Here is a 17,005-nt window from a genome sequence, read left to right on the forward strand (position 1 = left end):
CTCAGTCCCTGGGTCTAGGACACTCTAGTATTACCATAGGGCATGTGCCCCAAGCCACCTTTATAAGGCATGTGCAGGAGAGAGTCTAGGGGACCTGGGTAGAGGGAACTGAAAAACCTTTATTTTATGAAAAAACGAAGGGAAAAAATAAACATGAGTGGTTGTGGGGAAAAACCTCCCACTCAAAATGGCCTAAAAACTAAAATTCTACAACACATACTTTAAAAATCTAATGCTAAGAAAGTCAGCCAGTGATATCAACAATCTATGTAAGACCTCAAACTATAAGAATCCTAGAAAACACCTTTCTGGACATTGAACTTGGGAAAGAATTTATGAGTAAGTCCTCAAAAGTAACTGCAATAAAGACAAAAAATTGACAAGTGGAACCTCATTCAACTAAAGAGTGTCTGCACAGCAAAAGAAACTATCAGTGTAAAGAGACAACCTATAAAACAGGAGAAAATATTCATAAACTATGCATGTGACAGAGGTCCGATCTTCAGAATTATAAGGAACTTAAACATTCAACAAGCAAAACAAAAACCCAACTAAAAAACGGGCAAAAGACATGAACAGCCACTTCTCAAAAGACATACAAGCGGCCAAAAAACATACAGAAAAAAATGTTCCACATCACAAATCATCAGAGAAATGCAAAGCAAAACCACAATGAGATACCATACCACCTCACACCAGCCAGAATTAGCTATTATCAAAAAGCCAAAAAAAAAAAAAAAAAACAGATGCTGGTGAGGCTGTGGAGAAAAGGGAACACTTGTATACTACTGGTGGGAATTTAATTTGGTCAGCCCTGGAGGAAAGCAGTTTGGAGATTTCTCAAAGGACTGAGAACTGGATTCAACCCAGCAATCTCATTACTGGGTATATATCCAAAAGAAAATACATCATTCTACCAAAAATACACATGCACTTGTTATGTTCACTGCAGCACTATTCACCCCTAGACATAAAGATGGCAACAACAGAAACTGGGGACTACGGCAAGTGGGAGGAGAGAAGGGAGGCAAGGGTTGAAAAATGAACTACTGAGTACTACACTTAGTACATGGGTGATGGGATCTATCATACCCCAAACCTCAGCACCACGCAGTGTATCCAGGTAACAAACTTGAACACATACCCCCTGAATCTAAAATAAAAGTTGAAATTGTAAAAAATACATAAATAAAAATCATCAATCAAAATATAAATTCATGTCAAATGAAATCAATGTTTCTGTAAGATCCTCTATAGAATCAATATTCTGTGATTTCAAAACCCTATAACAAAGATTTTTAAATAAAGAGATTAATACATGACTCATCTTGACAACAAGGGATATAAAAGTATGAAACAAAACAAAGGCAGATATGAAACAAGAACAGATGGATATGAAAAGAATCAATTAAAAATCCTAGAAATGAAAACTACAGTCATTGAGATTTTTTTAAAAAACTCAACATCCAAGATAAAAACCAGACTAGAACAGCTGAAGACAGATTTGGTAATTGGAGAACAGTACTTTATTTATTTATTTATTTATTTATTTTGAGACAGAGTCTCAGTCTGCCACCTAGGCCAGAGTGCAGTGCACAATCTCAGTTCACTGCAACCTCCGCCTCCTGGATTCAAGTCGTTCTCCTGCCTCAGCCTCCTGAGTGGCTGGGATTACAAGCAGACACCATCAGGCCCGGCTAATTTTTATATGTTTAGTATTTTTGCCACATCGGCCAGGCTGCTCTGCAACTCCTGGCCTCAAGTGATCCGCCTGCCTTGGCCTCCCAAAGTGCTGGGATTAGAGGCATGAGCCACCACGTCCAGCCAATTGGAGAACAGTACTAAGGAATTCTCCCAAAATACAGCACAGGTAGGCAACAAGATTTAAAAGATTAATTAAAAGGCATAAAGAACAGATTGTAGGCCCCAATATTCATTTAGAGAAACTTTCAAAAGAAAACTAGGGTAAGCATAAAAAAGCAACATTCAGAGACAAGAGCTGAGAATTTTACAGAAAAGACATAACTCTTCACATCAAAAATGATCTCCAAAGACCAAGTAAGATAAATAAAGATAAATCTACACCAGAAACAATGCAGAAAAATAGAAGAATATTTAGGATAAAGAGAAAATATTAAAGCTACGAATTTCTTCTTTGGGTTTATAATAGCATACTTGCCATTCAGTTAGCCCATCAGCCATTGTCAGCAAATGTTGATTCCCCACCTCCACCACAGAAAGAGAAGAAACTGAGATACAAATAAAGTATCCTCATCCCTCCAAACCTAGTGAGGGAGGCTGACATGTGAATCAATAATTATGGCAGTGTGACAGGGCTACAATGTATACGTGGACAAGGTGCTAGGGACAAGCAGAGGGTGACCACTTAACTCTACAGGACGGTAGAAAAGACCTCCTTTTCTACTGGCTCATGTCTATAATTCCAACACTTTGGGAGGCTGAGGTGGGAGGATCACTTGAGGCCAGGAGTTTGAAACCAACCTGGGCAACATACAGAGACCTCTTGAAAGGAAGGAAGGAAGGGAGGGAGGGAGGGACAGAGGGAAGGAGGGAGGGGAAAAGGAAGGAAGGAAAGGGAAAGAAAGTGAAGGGAAGGGGAGGAAGGAAGGAAGGAAAAAAAATTAGCTAGTCATGGTGGCAAACACTTGTAGTCCCTGCTATTCAGGAGGCTGAGGCAGTAGAAAACATGAGCCCAAAAGTTGCAGGCTGCAGTGAGCTGTGATCGCACCATTACATTCCAACAGGGGAAATGGAGTGCAATGCCATCTTCTAAAACAAATAAAGACCTTCCTAGTGAGTATCTTAATGGAGCTTTATTTGAACATGACTATCTGTTCTAGGAAATTAAAATAATGAAAGTTAAAATCTATCAAGAACTAATAATATTAACTAATATTGATGGGTAACTTACTACGTGTCTAACTCTCAGATGTATCCTCACAACCACCCTCAGAGTTAAGTTCATTTTACCAAAGAGAAAAGTAAGGTTTAGGGTGATGAAGTAACTTTCTCGAAGTCATAAAGCTAATAAACTAGAAAACAGAGATTGGCTTTAATTTCTTTCACTGACCTTAGTATATACTTATAAGCTATTTCATTTGATGAGAACCTTAAGAGAGAATAATTCTGTTGATGCAGCATTGAAAGGGCTAAACTGGTTGCTTTTCGTTTTTTGTTTACTTTGCTTTGTCATCCATGTGAGTACAATAAATAAAGAGCTCTGTGGGAAGACTAGCCAGCTGGGTAAAGGTCACATTTAAGCTTAAAAGAATTCATGCTTTGCTTCTTGCTATCATGATTACCAATAGGATTACATTTGTTGAAAAGGAACACAAGGCTAAATATTCAACTATTTTAAATAAAAGTTTTTTGGTTTAAACTAACAATGCTGGCTGGGCGTGGTGGCTCACGCCTGTAATCCAAGCACTTTGGAGGCCAAGGCAGGTGGATCACCTGAGGTTGGGAGTTCAAGATGAGCCTGACCAACATGGTGAAACCCCGTCTTTAAAAATAAATAAACAAATAAATAAAATAAACTCACAATGCTGTAACTTCTAACAACAAGGCTTATGGTGACCTAAAGCCTATAACATTTGTTTGTTAAAGAAAACTATTTGTTCATCAAAAATATTTGTTACAGGAAATTACATGTGCTCACTTAAGCTACAAATGACCTCAGAATCCTGTGTTAATTAACCCACCAACAGTGAGCGCATCCAAATTGCATTCATTCATTAATCCACCATCATATATTAGGTGGTTTCTCTGATTAGAAAATTTTGACTCAAGATGTCTGACATTAATCTAAAAATTAAGTCTGATCCACTTTTAAGCTAGATTGTTTCCTACAATGCTCGGCCCCTGCATCATACTACTAGGAACTGTCTGCCCCATATACCCCAAATCCAGTCCCTTCTGTAAATGTATTAATGCCCCCAAATTTTAGTTATTTGGCTTTATAGCCTTGACATGGCTAATCAACATCTAGAGTAATTTTTAAACATTTTCTAATATTTTCTTTTTCCTGAATGTATTCTTTCCAGATGTCTTGGCTTTATTCAATTCATTACAGTTGCCTTGAAAAGGGCAACCTCAGACATTGCTCTTTCCTCTACTCCTAGGGTTCCCGCTTTGTCTAAACCTTTTCAGGGGCCAAATACTTGATGTTTTCTCTCTTTCTATGAGAATCTAACCTTAAAAAACAACCTGCCCCCACCCCAAAAAAATCTTAATAATTTACAACCTAGTGTAAATACAAATAAATGTATTATGTCTTCCAGAGTATTTGCCTTTCATATTTGAATTTATATGTTAACTATGGCTTAAAGGCTTAGGTCTTAGTCCAAGATATTCAAAATCTGGTGAGCAAATAGGTAGGTGACTAGTATGAGCACATCCCTGTGTGTTGGAGGATACAATGGGAGAGGCAGCCTATACAGAAATCAGCCATTAGTATAAATGTGAATCACCTAATTCCTAAGTTCGGTGACTGATAATGAAAATGAAAAGCTAAAATGGCAGGAATGTCACCAATGAATGCTACATCCAGTAAAATAACTTTTTTTTTTTGACAGGGTAGAGGGCACTGGCACAATCATAGCTCGCTACAACCTCAAACTCCTGGGCTCAAGCAATCTTCCTGCTTCAGCCTCCCTATTAGCCATGCCTAGCTAATTTTCTTCTCTTTTTATTTTTTTAACATAGAGACAGGGTCTCACTACGTTGCCCAGGCTGGTCTTGAACTCCTGGCCTCAAGAAATCCTCTCATAGTGCTGGGATTACAGGTATGAGCCACCACACTCAGCCTAACATAACTTTTAAAAACAACATTGAAAGCTGTCTCTTTAAAATGTGGCCCTCTTTTTAAAACTTACCTTTAATTAAATTTCTGTATGTGTATATGAAATAGCCTATTTAAATAAAATTAATTGCAATTTTATGACTTAACTAATTGAGAATAAAATAACACATAAATCTATAATGCTCATATTTCCTAGAATCTGAATTGGCTTTAAAAGAATACTGTAATTTGTGTAAATAAATAATTTGATATTTTAAAACTTTCATATTTTATTAGCTATTTTTCAGATAATTTAAATTAAGTTCACTCTAGTAGTTCAGTGAAACCCCATTAGGATATTTTTAAGACTCAACTAGGAGAGGCTGTTTAGTATAACAATAGCATATGTCTAAATAATATCAGGATATATTATTTAGATGAGTTCTAATTGTGTTCAGCCATAAATTGGATATGCAACCTTATCTAAATAACTTAATCTCACCAAGCTTTGCCTCCATATCTCTGTAAGAGAGATAATACATACTATTCTTTTTTCATAAGATGCTTTAAGAAGATCAAACAAGATCATGTACATGGAAATGCTTTATTATTAAAATATAACAATTCTCAAACAATTGGATACCATACAGATAAGAATGAACTCTACCTCTACCTCACAATATACACAAAAGCTAATTCTAGATGGATCACAGACCTAGTTGAAACTATAAAATATCTAGAAGAAAACATAGGAGAACATATTCCTTGGGACAGGCAAGTTTCTCGGACGAGGTACAAAAGGCATTAACCATATGTATTAGTCCACTTTCACACTGCTGATAAAAACATACCCAAAACTGGGCAATTTACCAAAAAAAGAAGTTTAATGTACTTACAGTTCCACATGGCTGGGGAGGCCTCACAATCATGGCAGAAGGCAAGGAGGAGCAAGTCACATCTTACGTGGATGGCAGCAGGCAAAGAGAGAGCTTGTGCAGGGAAACTTTCCCTTATAAAACCACCAGATCTTGTGAGACTTATTCACTATGAGAACAGCACTGGAAAGACCTGCCCTCATGATTCAATTCCTCCCACAGGGTACCTCCCACAACATGTGGGAATTCAAGATGAGATCTGAGTGGAAAGACAGCCAAACCATATCACCATAAAAGAAAACCATAAATTGAACTTCATCAAAATTACAAACTTAAAACTTTTTTACCCCACATTCTCCTACAGATAGGATCTTGAGAGCTTGTTTGGAGCGAGCTTGTTTGGAGGTCCTAAAAAGGGAGCACAGCTACTCCTGTACTCTCGACCAAAGAAAAATCCTCTTCTATCAGCAATGATCATCCTCTTTGACCAAAAATCCAACTTGAGGAAGGACATACACAGAGCAGTGAGGGAGGAAAAGGACTCCCACCTATCCAGCCAGATTGCCCTCACATTCAAAATGACAAACTTCTACTCATCAAAAGACAACATGAGAAAATGGAAAAGACAAGCTACACAATTTTTGTAGCTTACAGGATAGCAGAAAATATCTATAATAAGTCTGACAAAGGACTCATATCCAAAATATATAAAGAATTCCAAGAAATCAATAATAAAAAGATAATAAAAATTTTTTAAATAGGCAAAATATTTGGCCAGGTAATACTTGAACAGGCAAACATGTCCACATGGGCAAAAATCATATGAAAAGACACTCAACAACTTTTCAGGGAAATGCAAATTAAAACCAAATTGAAACAACATTATACTCCCATCAAAATGGCTAAATTAAAAATAATAACATTCCTAAGTGTTGATAAGGATATGAACAACAAACTCTCATATATTAAGGTGAAATCACTTAAGAAAACTTTGGTTTCTAGTCATGTTTAATGGTTTCTACAACCCAGAAATTCCACTCCTCAGGATATAACAAAGAGAACTGAATGCCTGCTGCACAAGAATGTTCATAAGAGTTTTATTCACAATAACTCAAAACTATAAGCATCCCAAATATCCATCAACAAAGGATGGATAAACTGTGGTATATGCATATAATGGAATACAACTCAGCAATAAAAAGAAATTATATTACTGGTATACCCAACAATATAGATGAATCTCAGAAACATTATGTTGAGAGAAGCCAGAAACTGAAGAATACATATGGTATGATTCTATTTATATAAATTTTAAGAACAAATGCAACAAATCTATACAGTTAAAGAAATTCAAATAGTACTTGCCTCTGGAGAGGAGGGAAGACTGACTAGAAAGCGGGGGATGAAGGAAATGGATGAGGTGATGAAAATGTTCTTTATTGTGCTACAGCTAATGGTTTCACTCATCAAAATTCATCCAACTGTACACTTAAGATTTATGTATTTTATAATATGTAAATTATATTTCAATAAAGTAGTTAGCATAAAACTATTTTTAAAAGTAATTTGTAGTGCAGAAAGGGAAATTTTTATATTAGTCAACTCTGACATTTCTATTTTTTATCTTTCTAAAAAAAGTCAATTGCTTTCAATTTGCTAAAGGTATAAAAATATCAAGGTATTAATCATTCATTCATCAAATATGTATTGAGTAATCCTACCCCCAGGCAAGGTACTAAGTGCTAGGAACACTGCTCTTGCCTTTGAAAAATTCAGAGTTTTGCAAGGGATAAAGACGTGTACATAAATGGGCTGTGACAGAGGTATATAGACATTGTAGGTATAAAAGAGAGAATGTTAAACTACCTAAGAATGTTAATGAGATTCAGGACAATCGCTTGAGAACCGTGAATCACGTGTGGTAACTACAGCACCCACTCTTGCAAGGTTGAGCCTAAACTGTAATGGGCCTTAACCCATTACATAAAAGAGACTGACCCAGCCTTGCCAACTGTTTCCAGCTATTTACCCAAGACCTTCAAAGGTCTTAACTTAAGTGAAGGATTTTTTAGACTTAAGTGAAGGATTTTTTAAGCCACAATAAAGAGTACATGGTGCATATTTCTTGTACGATCCTTGACCTAAATAACTTAGAAACAGATTTAAAAAAAGGATAAACCTGACTTCTGATCCAAAATGTAAACAGCTGGAACCACCACTCCATCCTAACCAGTAAAAAGCTGAACATACAGAAAAATCAACAACTCTTCTTAGATCCATCAGAGAGGTGTAGTCACAGGGCAAACCAGTGAGCCCCAGATTGAGACTGACAGGTCAATACAGTAGAGAGAATCATGGCTTGCTGGAGCAGAAACCCACAAGCACAAACCTCCAAGGAAACAAATGCTGAGTTCGGGAAGCCTGAACTATAACTGAGAGATCAAAACTCCAGAGGAAGTCATCAGGGCCTCCCCAACTTTTGTTTTACCTCAAGGAGCTTGACCAAGTTCTCCCAGTAAATACTGGAGAAAAATCCTCTGGTGCTTCTAGCAAAAGGAACCATTCGGAATTTTCCAGGGCATTCTGTTCTTAACAAGTTCTGCCCTTAGGAGAAGCTAGTTAACCAAAGCCTGACCTGATGGGGTATTATCACAGCCTAACTGACCTGGAAGAAGGGAAATACCCAGCTCAAATCCACGCTAGCTGTCTTGTCCCCCAGAAGGGCATAGAGACTTCATCTCCATGAAATTTTTTTTTTTTTTTTTTTTTTTTTTCTAGACGGAGTTTCACTCTTGTTACCCAGGCTGGAGTGCAATGGCACGATCTCGGCTCACCGCAACCTCCGCCTCCTGGGTTCAGGCAATTCTCCTGCCTCAGCCTCCTGAGTAGCTGGGATTACAGGCATGCGCCACCATGCCCAGCTAATTTTTTGTATTAGTAGAGACGGGGTTTCACCATGTTGACCAGGATGGTCTCGATCTCTTGACCTCGTGATCCACCCGCCTCGGCCTCCCAAAGTGCTGTAATTACAGGCTTGAGCCACCGCGCCCGGCCCGAAAAATTTTAATAGGTGAGAGACAGGAAAGGATAACACTGGGAAGCGCATGTGAGGTTCATGGTCCACAGCACAGGCTCACTGGAGTAGACTATTCGCAGTACTACAGAATGCTTCCTCTGCCCCCACACCTTACTGCCACATCACTAAAGGCTTATTTACCTGAGATCCTCATACTGTACCTCGTGCCCAGCTATCAAGAAAAAATTATAAGACATACTAAAAGGCAAAAATCGCAGTTTGAGGAGACAGAACAAGCAACAAAACGAGGTGCAGACAGGACAGAGGTATTTGAATTATTAGACTAGAAATTTCAAATAACTATGATTAAGATGTATGGGCTCTAAGGCCGGGCGCGGTGGCTCAAGCCTGTAATCCCAGCACTTTGGGAGGCCAAGGCGGGTGGATCACAAGGTCAAGAGATTGAGACCATCCTGGTCAACGTGGTGAAACCCTGTCTCTACTTAAAAATACACACACACACACAAAAAATTAGCTGGGCATGGTGGCGTGTGCCTGTAATCCCAGCTACTCAGGAGGCTGAGGCAGGAGAATTGCCTGAACCCAGGAGGCGGAGGTTGCGGTGAGCCGAGATCGCGCCATTGCACTCCAGCCTGGGTAACAAGAGCGAAACTCTGTCTCAAAAAAAAAAAAAAGATGTAAGGGCTCTAATGGATAAAGGATAAAGTGGACAGCACACAGCATAGATGGGCAATGTAAGCACAGAGATACAAATTCTAAGAAAGAAAAAGAAATGCTGGCGATCAAAAATTCTGTAACAGAAATGAAGAATGCCTTTGGCAGGCTTTCTTGGAGGCAGGAACAGCTGAGGAAAGAATCTTTGAGTTGGAGGACATCTCAAAAGAAGCCACCAAATTTCAAAAGCAAAGGGAAAACCTGAATGACAACAACAAAAAAAACAATATCCAAGAACTATGGGACAATTATAAAAGATGTGACACATACGTAATGGAAATTAATGAAGGACAAGAGAGGTGCAGGAACAGGAGAAATACTTGAAACAACAGTCACTAAGAATTTTCCCAAATTAATGTTATACACTAACCACAGATCAAGGAAGCTCAGAGAACAACAAGCAGGATACATGAAAACGTTTTTTTTTCCAAAAAAAAAAAAAAATACTCCTTAAACCAGAGGAAAAAACCACCTTACCTATATACAGGAACAAAAATAAGAATTACATTCAACTTCTCAGAAACTAAAACCAAGAAAGTGAAGGCTTTTTTAGCCAAACAAAAATTGAGGGAATTTGTTGCCAGTAATCGACCTTGCAAAAAATGTTCAAAGAAATTCTTCAGAGAAAAGGAAAATGATACAGTTCAGAAACTCAGATCTGCATAAAGAAATAAACTACATTAGAAAAGGAATAAATGAAGGTAAAATAAAAACTTTTTTATTATCTATTAATAAAATAATAGCAACGATGTATTTGGTTACACATGCTTATATACATATGCTTATGTATAAGCAAAATAAGTAACAGCAATGATTCAAGGGACAGGAAGAAGAAATCAGAATTATTTTATTATTATAAGGTACTAGCACTACCCATGAGGCAGTATAGTGTTATTCATTAAAATTGAAATTTTTGATCTGCAAAAGACACAGTCAAGAAAATGAAAAGATGAGCCACAGACTGGGAGAAAATATTTGTCAAAACAACAACAACAACAACAACAAAAGAAAACCATGAGACAAAGGAGTGTTCTCTGAAATAGACACAGAATTCTTAAAAATAAAAACAACCTGACTTAAAAATGGGCCTAAAACCTTAACAGACACCTCATTAAAGAAGATATACAGATGGCAAGTAAGCATATGAAAGATCCTCCGCATCATATGTCATCAGGGAAATGCGCACTAAAGTAACAATGAGAGATTCTACATATACACCCACTAGGATGGCCAAAATCCAGAACACTGACAACACCAAATGCTGATGAGGGTGTAGAGCATCAGGAACTCTCATTCTTCCTGGTGGGAATGCAAAATGGGGCTGCCACTTTAAAAGACAGTTTGGTAGTTTCTTATAAAACCAAACACTCTTACCATACAATTGAGTAAATCATGCTCCTTGGTATTTACTCAAAGGAGTTGAAAATTATTGTCCACAAAGAAAACTTCATACAGTTGTTTATTTGTAATTGCCTAAACTTGGAAGCAATCAAGATGATGTTCAGCAGGTGAATGGATAAATACACTGATTCATCACAACAATGGACTACTATTAACGGCTAAAAGGAAATGAGGCTGGACGCAATGGCTCATGCCTATAATCCCAACACTGGGAAGCCAAGGCAGGAGGATCGCTTGAGGCCACAAATTCGAGACCTGCCTGGGCAATGTGGTGAAACTCTGCCTCCACAAAAAAATTTAAAATGAGCTGGGCGTGATGCTGTGCACCTATAGTGCACCTGTGCACCTTTGGGTATATATCCCGTAATGGGATTGCTGGGTCAAATGGAATTTCTATTTCTAGGTCCTTGAGGAATCACCACACTGTCTTTCACAATGGTTGGACTAGTTTACACTCCCACCAACAGTGTAAAAGTGTTCCTATTTCTCCACATCCTCTCCAGCATCTGTTGTCTCCAGATTTTTTAATGATCACCATTCTAACTGACATGAGATGGGATCTCAATGTAGTTTTGATTTGCATTTTCTCTAATGACCAGTGATGATGAGCATTTTTTCATATGTTTGTTGGCCTCATGTATGTCTTCTTTTGTAAAGTGTCTATTCATATCCTTTGCCCACTTTTGAATGGGCTTGTTTGTTTTTTTCTTGTCAATCTGTTTTAGTTCTTTGTAGATTCTGGATATTAGCCCTTTGTCAGATGTGATTGTAAAAATTTTTTCCCATTCTGTTGGTTGCCAATTCACTCTAATGATTGTTTCTTTTGCTGTGCAGAAGCTCTGGAGTTTAATTAGGTCCCATTTATCTATTTTGGCTTTTGCTGCCAATGCTTTTGGTGTTTTAGTCATGAAGTCCTTGCCTATGCCTGTGTCCTGAATGGTTTTGCCTAGATTTTCTTCTAGGGTTTTTATGGTGTTAGGTCTTATGTTTAAGTCTTTAATCCCTCTGGAGTTAATTTTAGTGTAAGGTGTCAGGAAGGGGTCCAGTTTCTGCTTTCTGCACATGGCTAGCCAGTTTTCCCAACACCATTTATTAAACAGGGAATCCTTTATAGTATCTTCCTTTGTCTTTATCTCTCTTGATAACCTGTAACTAGGCAGACTCCAGATATACATTACTTGGACCAAATAATTTCTCCTTCATTCATTTCTCACAGACTTGACACTGCCTCTTTCTTCTCCGAATCAACAAAATCATTTTTATCAAGCAGTTTTTCTCTCTTGGTTTTTTTGTGTGACTTCCATTTGATAAAAATTTACTGTCTACTATGTGCAGGCCTGATGGTGAAAGGATGATTAATATATGGTACATGCCCTCACAATCTAGTTAAAATGAGACATATAAAGTCGATAAAATATACCATAAAAAGCACCACTTTGATATTATGAATAAAGTACTATAGCAATTCATTCTGCCCAATGAGGGAAAGAGTAGATGGGGATACAGGGGAAAAGGATTCTGAGCTAGGATTTGGAGACTAAGTAGGAGTTGAAAACACGGACAGCAATAAAAGAATATTCCAAGGGAAAAGATAAATCTTTAAGCACAGAAATGTGTAAGCAAACAATATATTAGGAATGATTGTTAATGCAATGTGCTACATTGAAGACTAAGGAAATAAGAGCAGAAAAGTAGACTGGAAATATATGAAGGGGCCTGACTTTATCCTGAGAGCCAGTTATTTGCAAACTGTTTTGACTGTCCACCCCAGCAGTAGCAAATTTTTGTGCAAGCATGTGTCCTCAATAAATGCACATTTATTTAAGTACAGCTTAAATTATGCCAAGAGCTACTCTTCTAGTATACCACATTATTAGAAAATACACATAGAGGGCCAGGCACAGTGGCTCACACCTGTGATCCTAGCACTTTGGGAGGCTGGGGCAGGTGGATCACGAGGTCAGGAGTTCAAGACCAGCCTGGCCGAGATGGTGAAACCCCATCTCTACTAAAAATACAAAAATTAGCCGAGCACAGTGGCAGATGCCTGTGATCCCAGCTACTTGGGAGGCTAAGGCAGGAGAATCTCTTGAATCCGGGAGGCGAAGACTGCAGTGAGCCAAGATCGCGTCATTGCACTCCAGCCTAGTGATAGAGCAAGACTCCTTTTCAAAAAGAAAGAAAGAAAGAAAGAAAATACACAGAGAAATATGTAAAAGATAAAAATGGGCCGGGCGCGGTGGCTCAAGCCTGTAATCCCAGCACTTTGGGAGGCCGAGGCGGGTGGATCACGAGGTCAAGAGATCGAGACCATCCTGGTCAACATGGTGAAACCCCATCTCTACTAATACAAAAAATTAGCTGGGCATGGTGGCGCGTGCCTGTAATCCCAGCTACTCAGGAGGCTGAGGCAGGAGAATTGCCTGAACCCAAGAGGCGGAGGTTGCGGTGAGCCGAGATCGCGCCATTGCACTCCAGCCTGCCTGGGTAACAAGAGCGAAACTCCGTCTCAAAAAAAAAAAGGAAAAAAAAAAAAAGATAAAAATGAAATAGGTAATATTTTTCTCTAATGGAATCTTTTTCATTAATTTTTATTAATAATGTGTACAAATGTTATTAATCAACTGCTAATGTATCTTCCATAATCAACAAATGAATGCACTATGCTTCTGCTGACATTCCAGTTCTAACTTGCATTTTTCTTGCTCTCTTGGTAGTGACAACTCATCAAGAGTATTCATAAAGTCTAGCATAGTGTACTTGTACTTACTTTTTTGGTGCTAAGATGAACTGTTAGGGAATTTGAAAGATCTTTATTATAGTCAATTTAAATATATCTATACCTTATCTTGTACATATAAAAGATGTAAGTGCATAAAAAGACAACTTTCTTACATGATAAAAACACTCAACAACTAGGAATAGAAGAGAACTTCCTCAACCTGATAAACAGCATCTATGAAAAATCCGACAGCTATCATACTTGGTGACAGGAAGCTTTCCTCCTAAGAGCAGGAACAAGACAGGATGTCTGACCTCAACACTTCTTTCTAGCCAAGGAATCTAGATTGGAGAGGAAGAAGTAAAACTATTTGTATATGACAGGATCTAGCATATAGTAAATCCTGAGAAATCTGCCAAAAAAAAAAAAAAAAAAAACTATTACAGCTAATAAACTAGTTCAGCAAAGCAGCAAGATATAAGATCAATAGAGAAAAATCAGTTAATCAGGTATATTTCTATACACCAGCCATGAACAATCTGAAAATGAAATTAAGAAGACAATTCCATTTACTAGAGCTTCAAAAAGAATAAAATACTTAGAAATAACTTTCAGAAATGCAAGAACTTCTGAAATTAATTGGAAAATAATTTTTAAAATTGAAAAGTATCTTAAGAAATGCAAGACTTGTACACCAGAAACTACACAGTCTTGTTGAAAGAAATGAAAAAAGATCTAAATAAAAAGAAAGTCATCCTATGTACAAAGATTGGAGAAATCAGTATTGTTAAAATGGCAGTATTCCCCAAATTGATCTACATATTCAACGCAAGCCCATCAAAATTCTAGCCATCTTCTTTTTTTTTTTTTTTTTTGAGACAGGATCTCACTCTGTTAACTAGGCTGGAGTACAGTGGTGCGATCTTGGCTCATTGCAACCTCCACCTCCCAGGTTCAAGCAATTCTTGTGCCTTAGCCTCCCAGGTAGCTGGGATTATAAGCACATGCCACCATACCTGGCTAATTTTTGGCATTTTTAGTAAAGATGGGGTTTCACCATGTTGGCCAGGCTGGTCTTCAACTCCTGGCCTCAAGTGATCCACCTGCCTCCACCTCCCAAAGTGCTGGGATTACAGGTGTGAGCCACAGTGCCTGGCCCTAGCCCAAATACGCTGAAAGCCAGAATCTGAATTGATACTTATCCTTCCATGTTCAGTACAACACTATTCACAGTAGCTAAAAGAAACAACCCAAGAGTCCATCAACAGAGAGTAATTGTTTTAAAATATGTAATGTACATACAATATAATTTTCTTCAGCCACAAAAGGAATAAAGTTATGATACATCCTATAACATGACAACCCTGAGGATGTTATGGTAAGTGAAATAAGCCAGATGCAAAAGAACAAATACTGTATGATTCCACTTACATGAGATACTTAGAACAGGAAAATTTAGAGAGACAGATAGGGCCTGCTGGAATGGGAATGGGAGCTTTTGCTTAATGGTTACAGGGTTTCTGTTTGGGGACGAAAGAGTTTTACAAAGAGTGGTGATGGCTGCACAACATTGTGAATGTAATTAATGCAACTGAATTGTACACTTTTTACAAAGGCAAATTTTATGTTATAATCACAATTTTAAAAATTATACTGTAATATACCAAAATCCATTTAAGGTATACAACCGTATACCTTAAATGGGTGAATTGTACGGTATGTGAATTATATCTCAATAAGGTTTAAAAAAAAAAAAGAAAAAGTAGTAAGCTCTCAAGCTATTAAAGGACATGTAGGAATCTTAAATGCATATTGCCAAGTGAAAGAAACGAGTCTGAAAAAGCTACATACTTCAAGATTCCAACTCTATGACATCTTAAAAGGCAAAACTATAGAGATTATGAAAAGACTAGTGGTTGTCAGGGATTCAAGGGAAGGGGAGAAGGATAAATAGGTGGGGCCCAGAACATTTTTAGGGCAGTGAAATTATTCTGTATAATAGTGGAATGGTGGACACAGGACACCTTGCATTTTCCAAAACCCATAGGACTGTAGAATGCAAAGAGTGAATCCTAATGTAAAATATGAACTTTTGTTAACAATAATGTATCAACATTTGTTCATAAATCGTAACGAATGGACCACACTAAAGCAAGATGTTATTAGGAGAAATCGCGTGTGAGTGGGGAAGGGTATGTGGGAACTCCGAATCATTTTCTGCATAATTTTTCTGTAAACCTAAAACTGCCCTAAAAAAAAGGTCTATTTTTAAAATGCATGCTTCCCAGAGAGAATGCTCTGAATTTTATCCTCTTATCATGATTCATAAGACTATTCACTTTAAACACAAATTACAATTTTACAGTAGCTGGAGAGGAAGCGCTGATCCTTTTGCCACTGTAGAATATCAGGCACTACTGAATCATCTCAGGATTCTATCCTTTCCCTGCTGCACCTCCTCTGCCACCCCCAAAAGAATTATTTTATGATCTAAATTTTTGTATTCATGTAACTGCTTCCATCTAGACAGTCTTTGAAGATTTCAGCATGTGGAAATACTTCCTTAATTTATGACTAAATTCCAGTTTAATTATAATTATGAATTACAGTGACATTATTACACCAAATTGCCATGCCTCCTATTTTATTCACTTTATTCATTTTCTATGAGGTATCATTTTATCAGAAACCTAAGTGTGTTCGCTTTTTTTTTCCTTTTAAAAAACAGGTATTGTTCTCTAAGGCACTGAAGACTCAATACAGAGGATTAAATTGGAAACTATAACTGTCCCAGAGGAAAGATAGCTGTACATTTAAATACAATTCTTCCCCACCTCCTGGTATAAAATGATCCCCCCAAACTCCTAATTTTTATTGGCACATGGTATAAACTTCTTTTTTTTTTTTCTTTTTTAAACTTTAGAGATCGGGGTCTCGCTATGTTGCCCAGGCTGTTACAGTGGCTAATCAATCACAGGTGCAATCGTTGCACACTACAGCACCAAACTCCTGGGCACATGTGATCCTCCCACCTCAGCCTCCCAAGTGGCAGGATTACAGGTGCGCACCACCATACCCAGCTTGTATAAACTTCTTTAACTGTTACCTTGGTCTTTTCCAGCTTCATCTATGTGCTGAAAATCTTTCAGTGTTTGAAGTTTACAGAACCTCTCTCTGCAATGCTGAATAACTTTCTCTGATCCATTCTTGATGAGATAATCCATTAACGTAAGGGATTTATACACATGGCGCCAGTTCTTCCCATGGCCATCGAGTCTGTGCCATAGCATATTCATAATCTCTGAGAGAGAAATTGTGTTGAAAGTCAAGTCACTGATATCTAACATCAGAGAACTAGAGGGACCCCAAGGGTCGTTAGAAGTTGCTTCCCTGACTTTTATTTCAGCATCGGAGTAATTTTTCACAAAGTTTTTCACTTGCCTCCTGAATGCCAT

General features: G+C 37.8%; 1 protein-coding gene across 1 annotated transcript in view; it reads right to left on the reverse strand.

Moving 5' to 3' along the window:
* The window catches only part of ENTHD1 (ENTH domain containing 1), a 124,664-nt gene extending 107,659 nt beyond the window's left edge, over positions 1 to 17,005 (reverse strand). The window contains exon 1 of the mRNA XM_012458904.2: positions 16,657 to 17,005. Coding sequence (XP_012314327.1) covers positions 16,657 to 17,005 — 349 coding nt within the window. The remainder of the gene's footprint in view (positions 1 to 16,656) is intronic.

Source organism: Aotus nancymaae, unplaced genomic scaffold (assembly GCF_030222135.1).
Source record: "Aotus nancymaae isolate 86718 unplaced genomic scaffold, 86718_ANA_hifiasm-v0.15.2.pri h1tg000076l, whole genome shotgun sequence".
NCBI classification, from domain to species: domain Eukaryota; kingdom Metazoa; phylum Chordata; class Mammalia; order Primates; family Aotidae; genus Aotus; species Aotus nancymaae.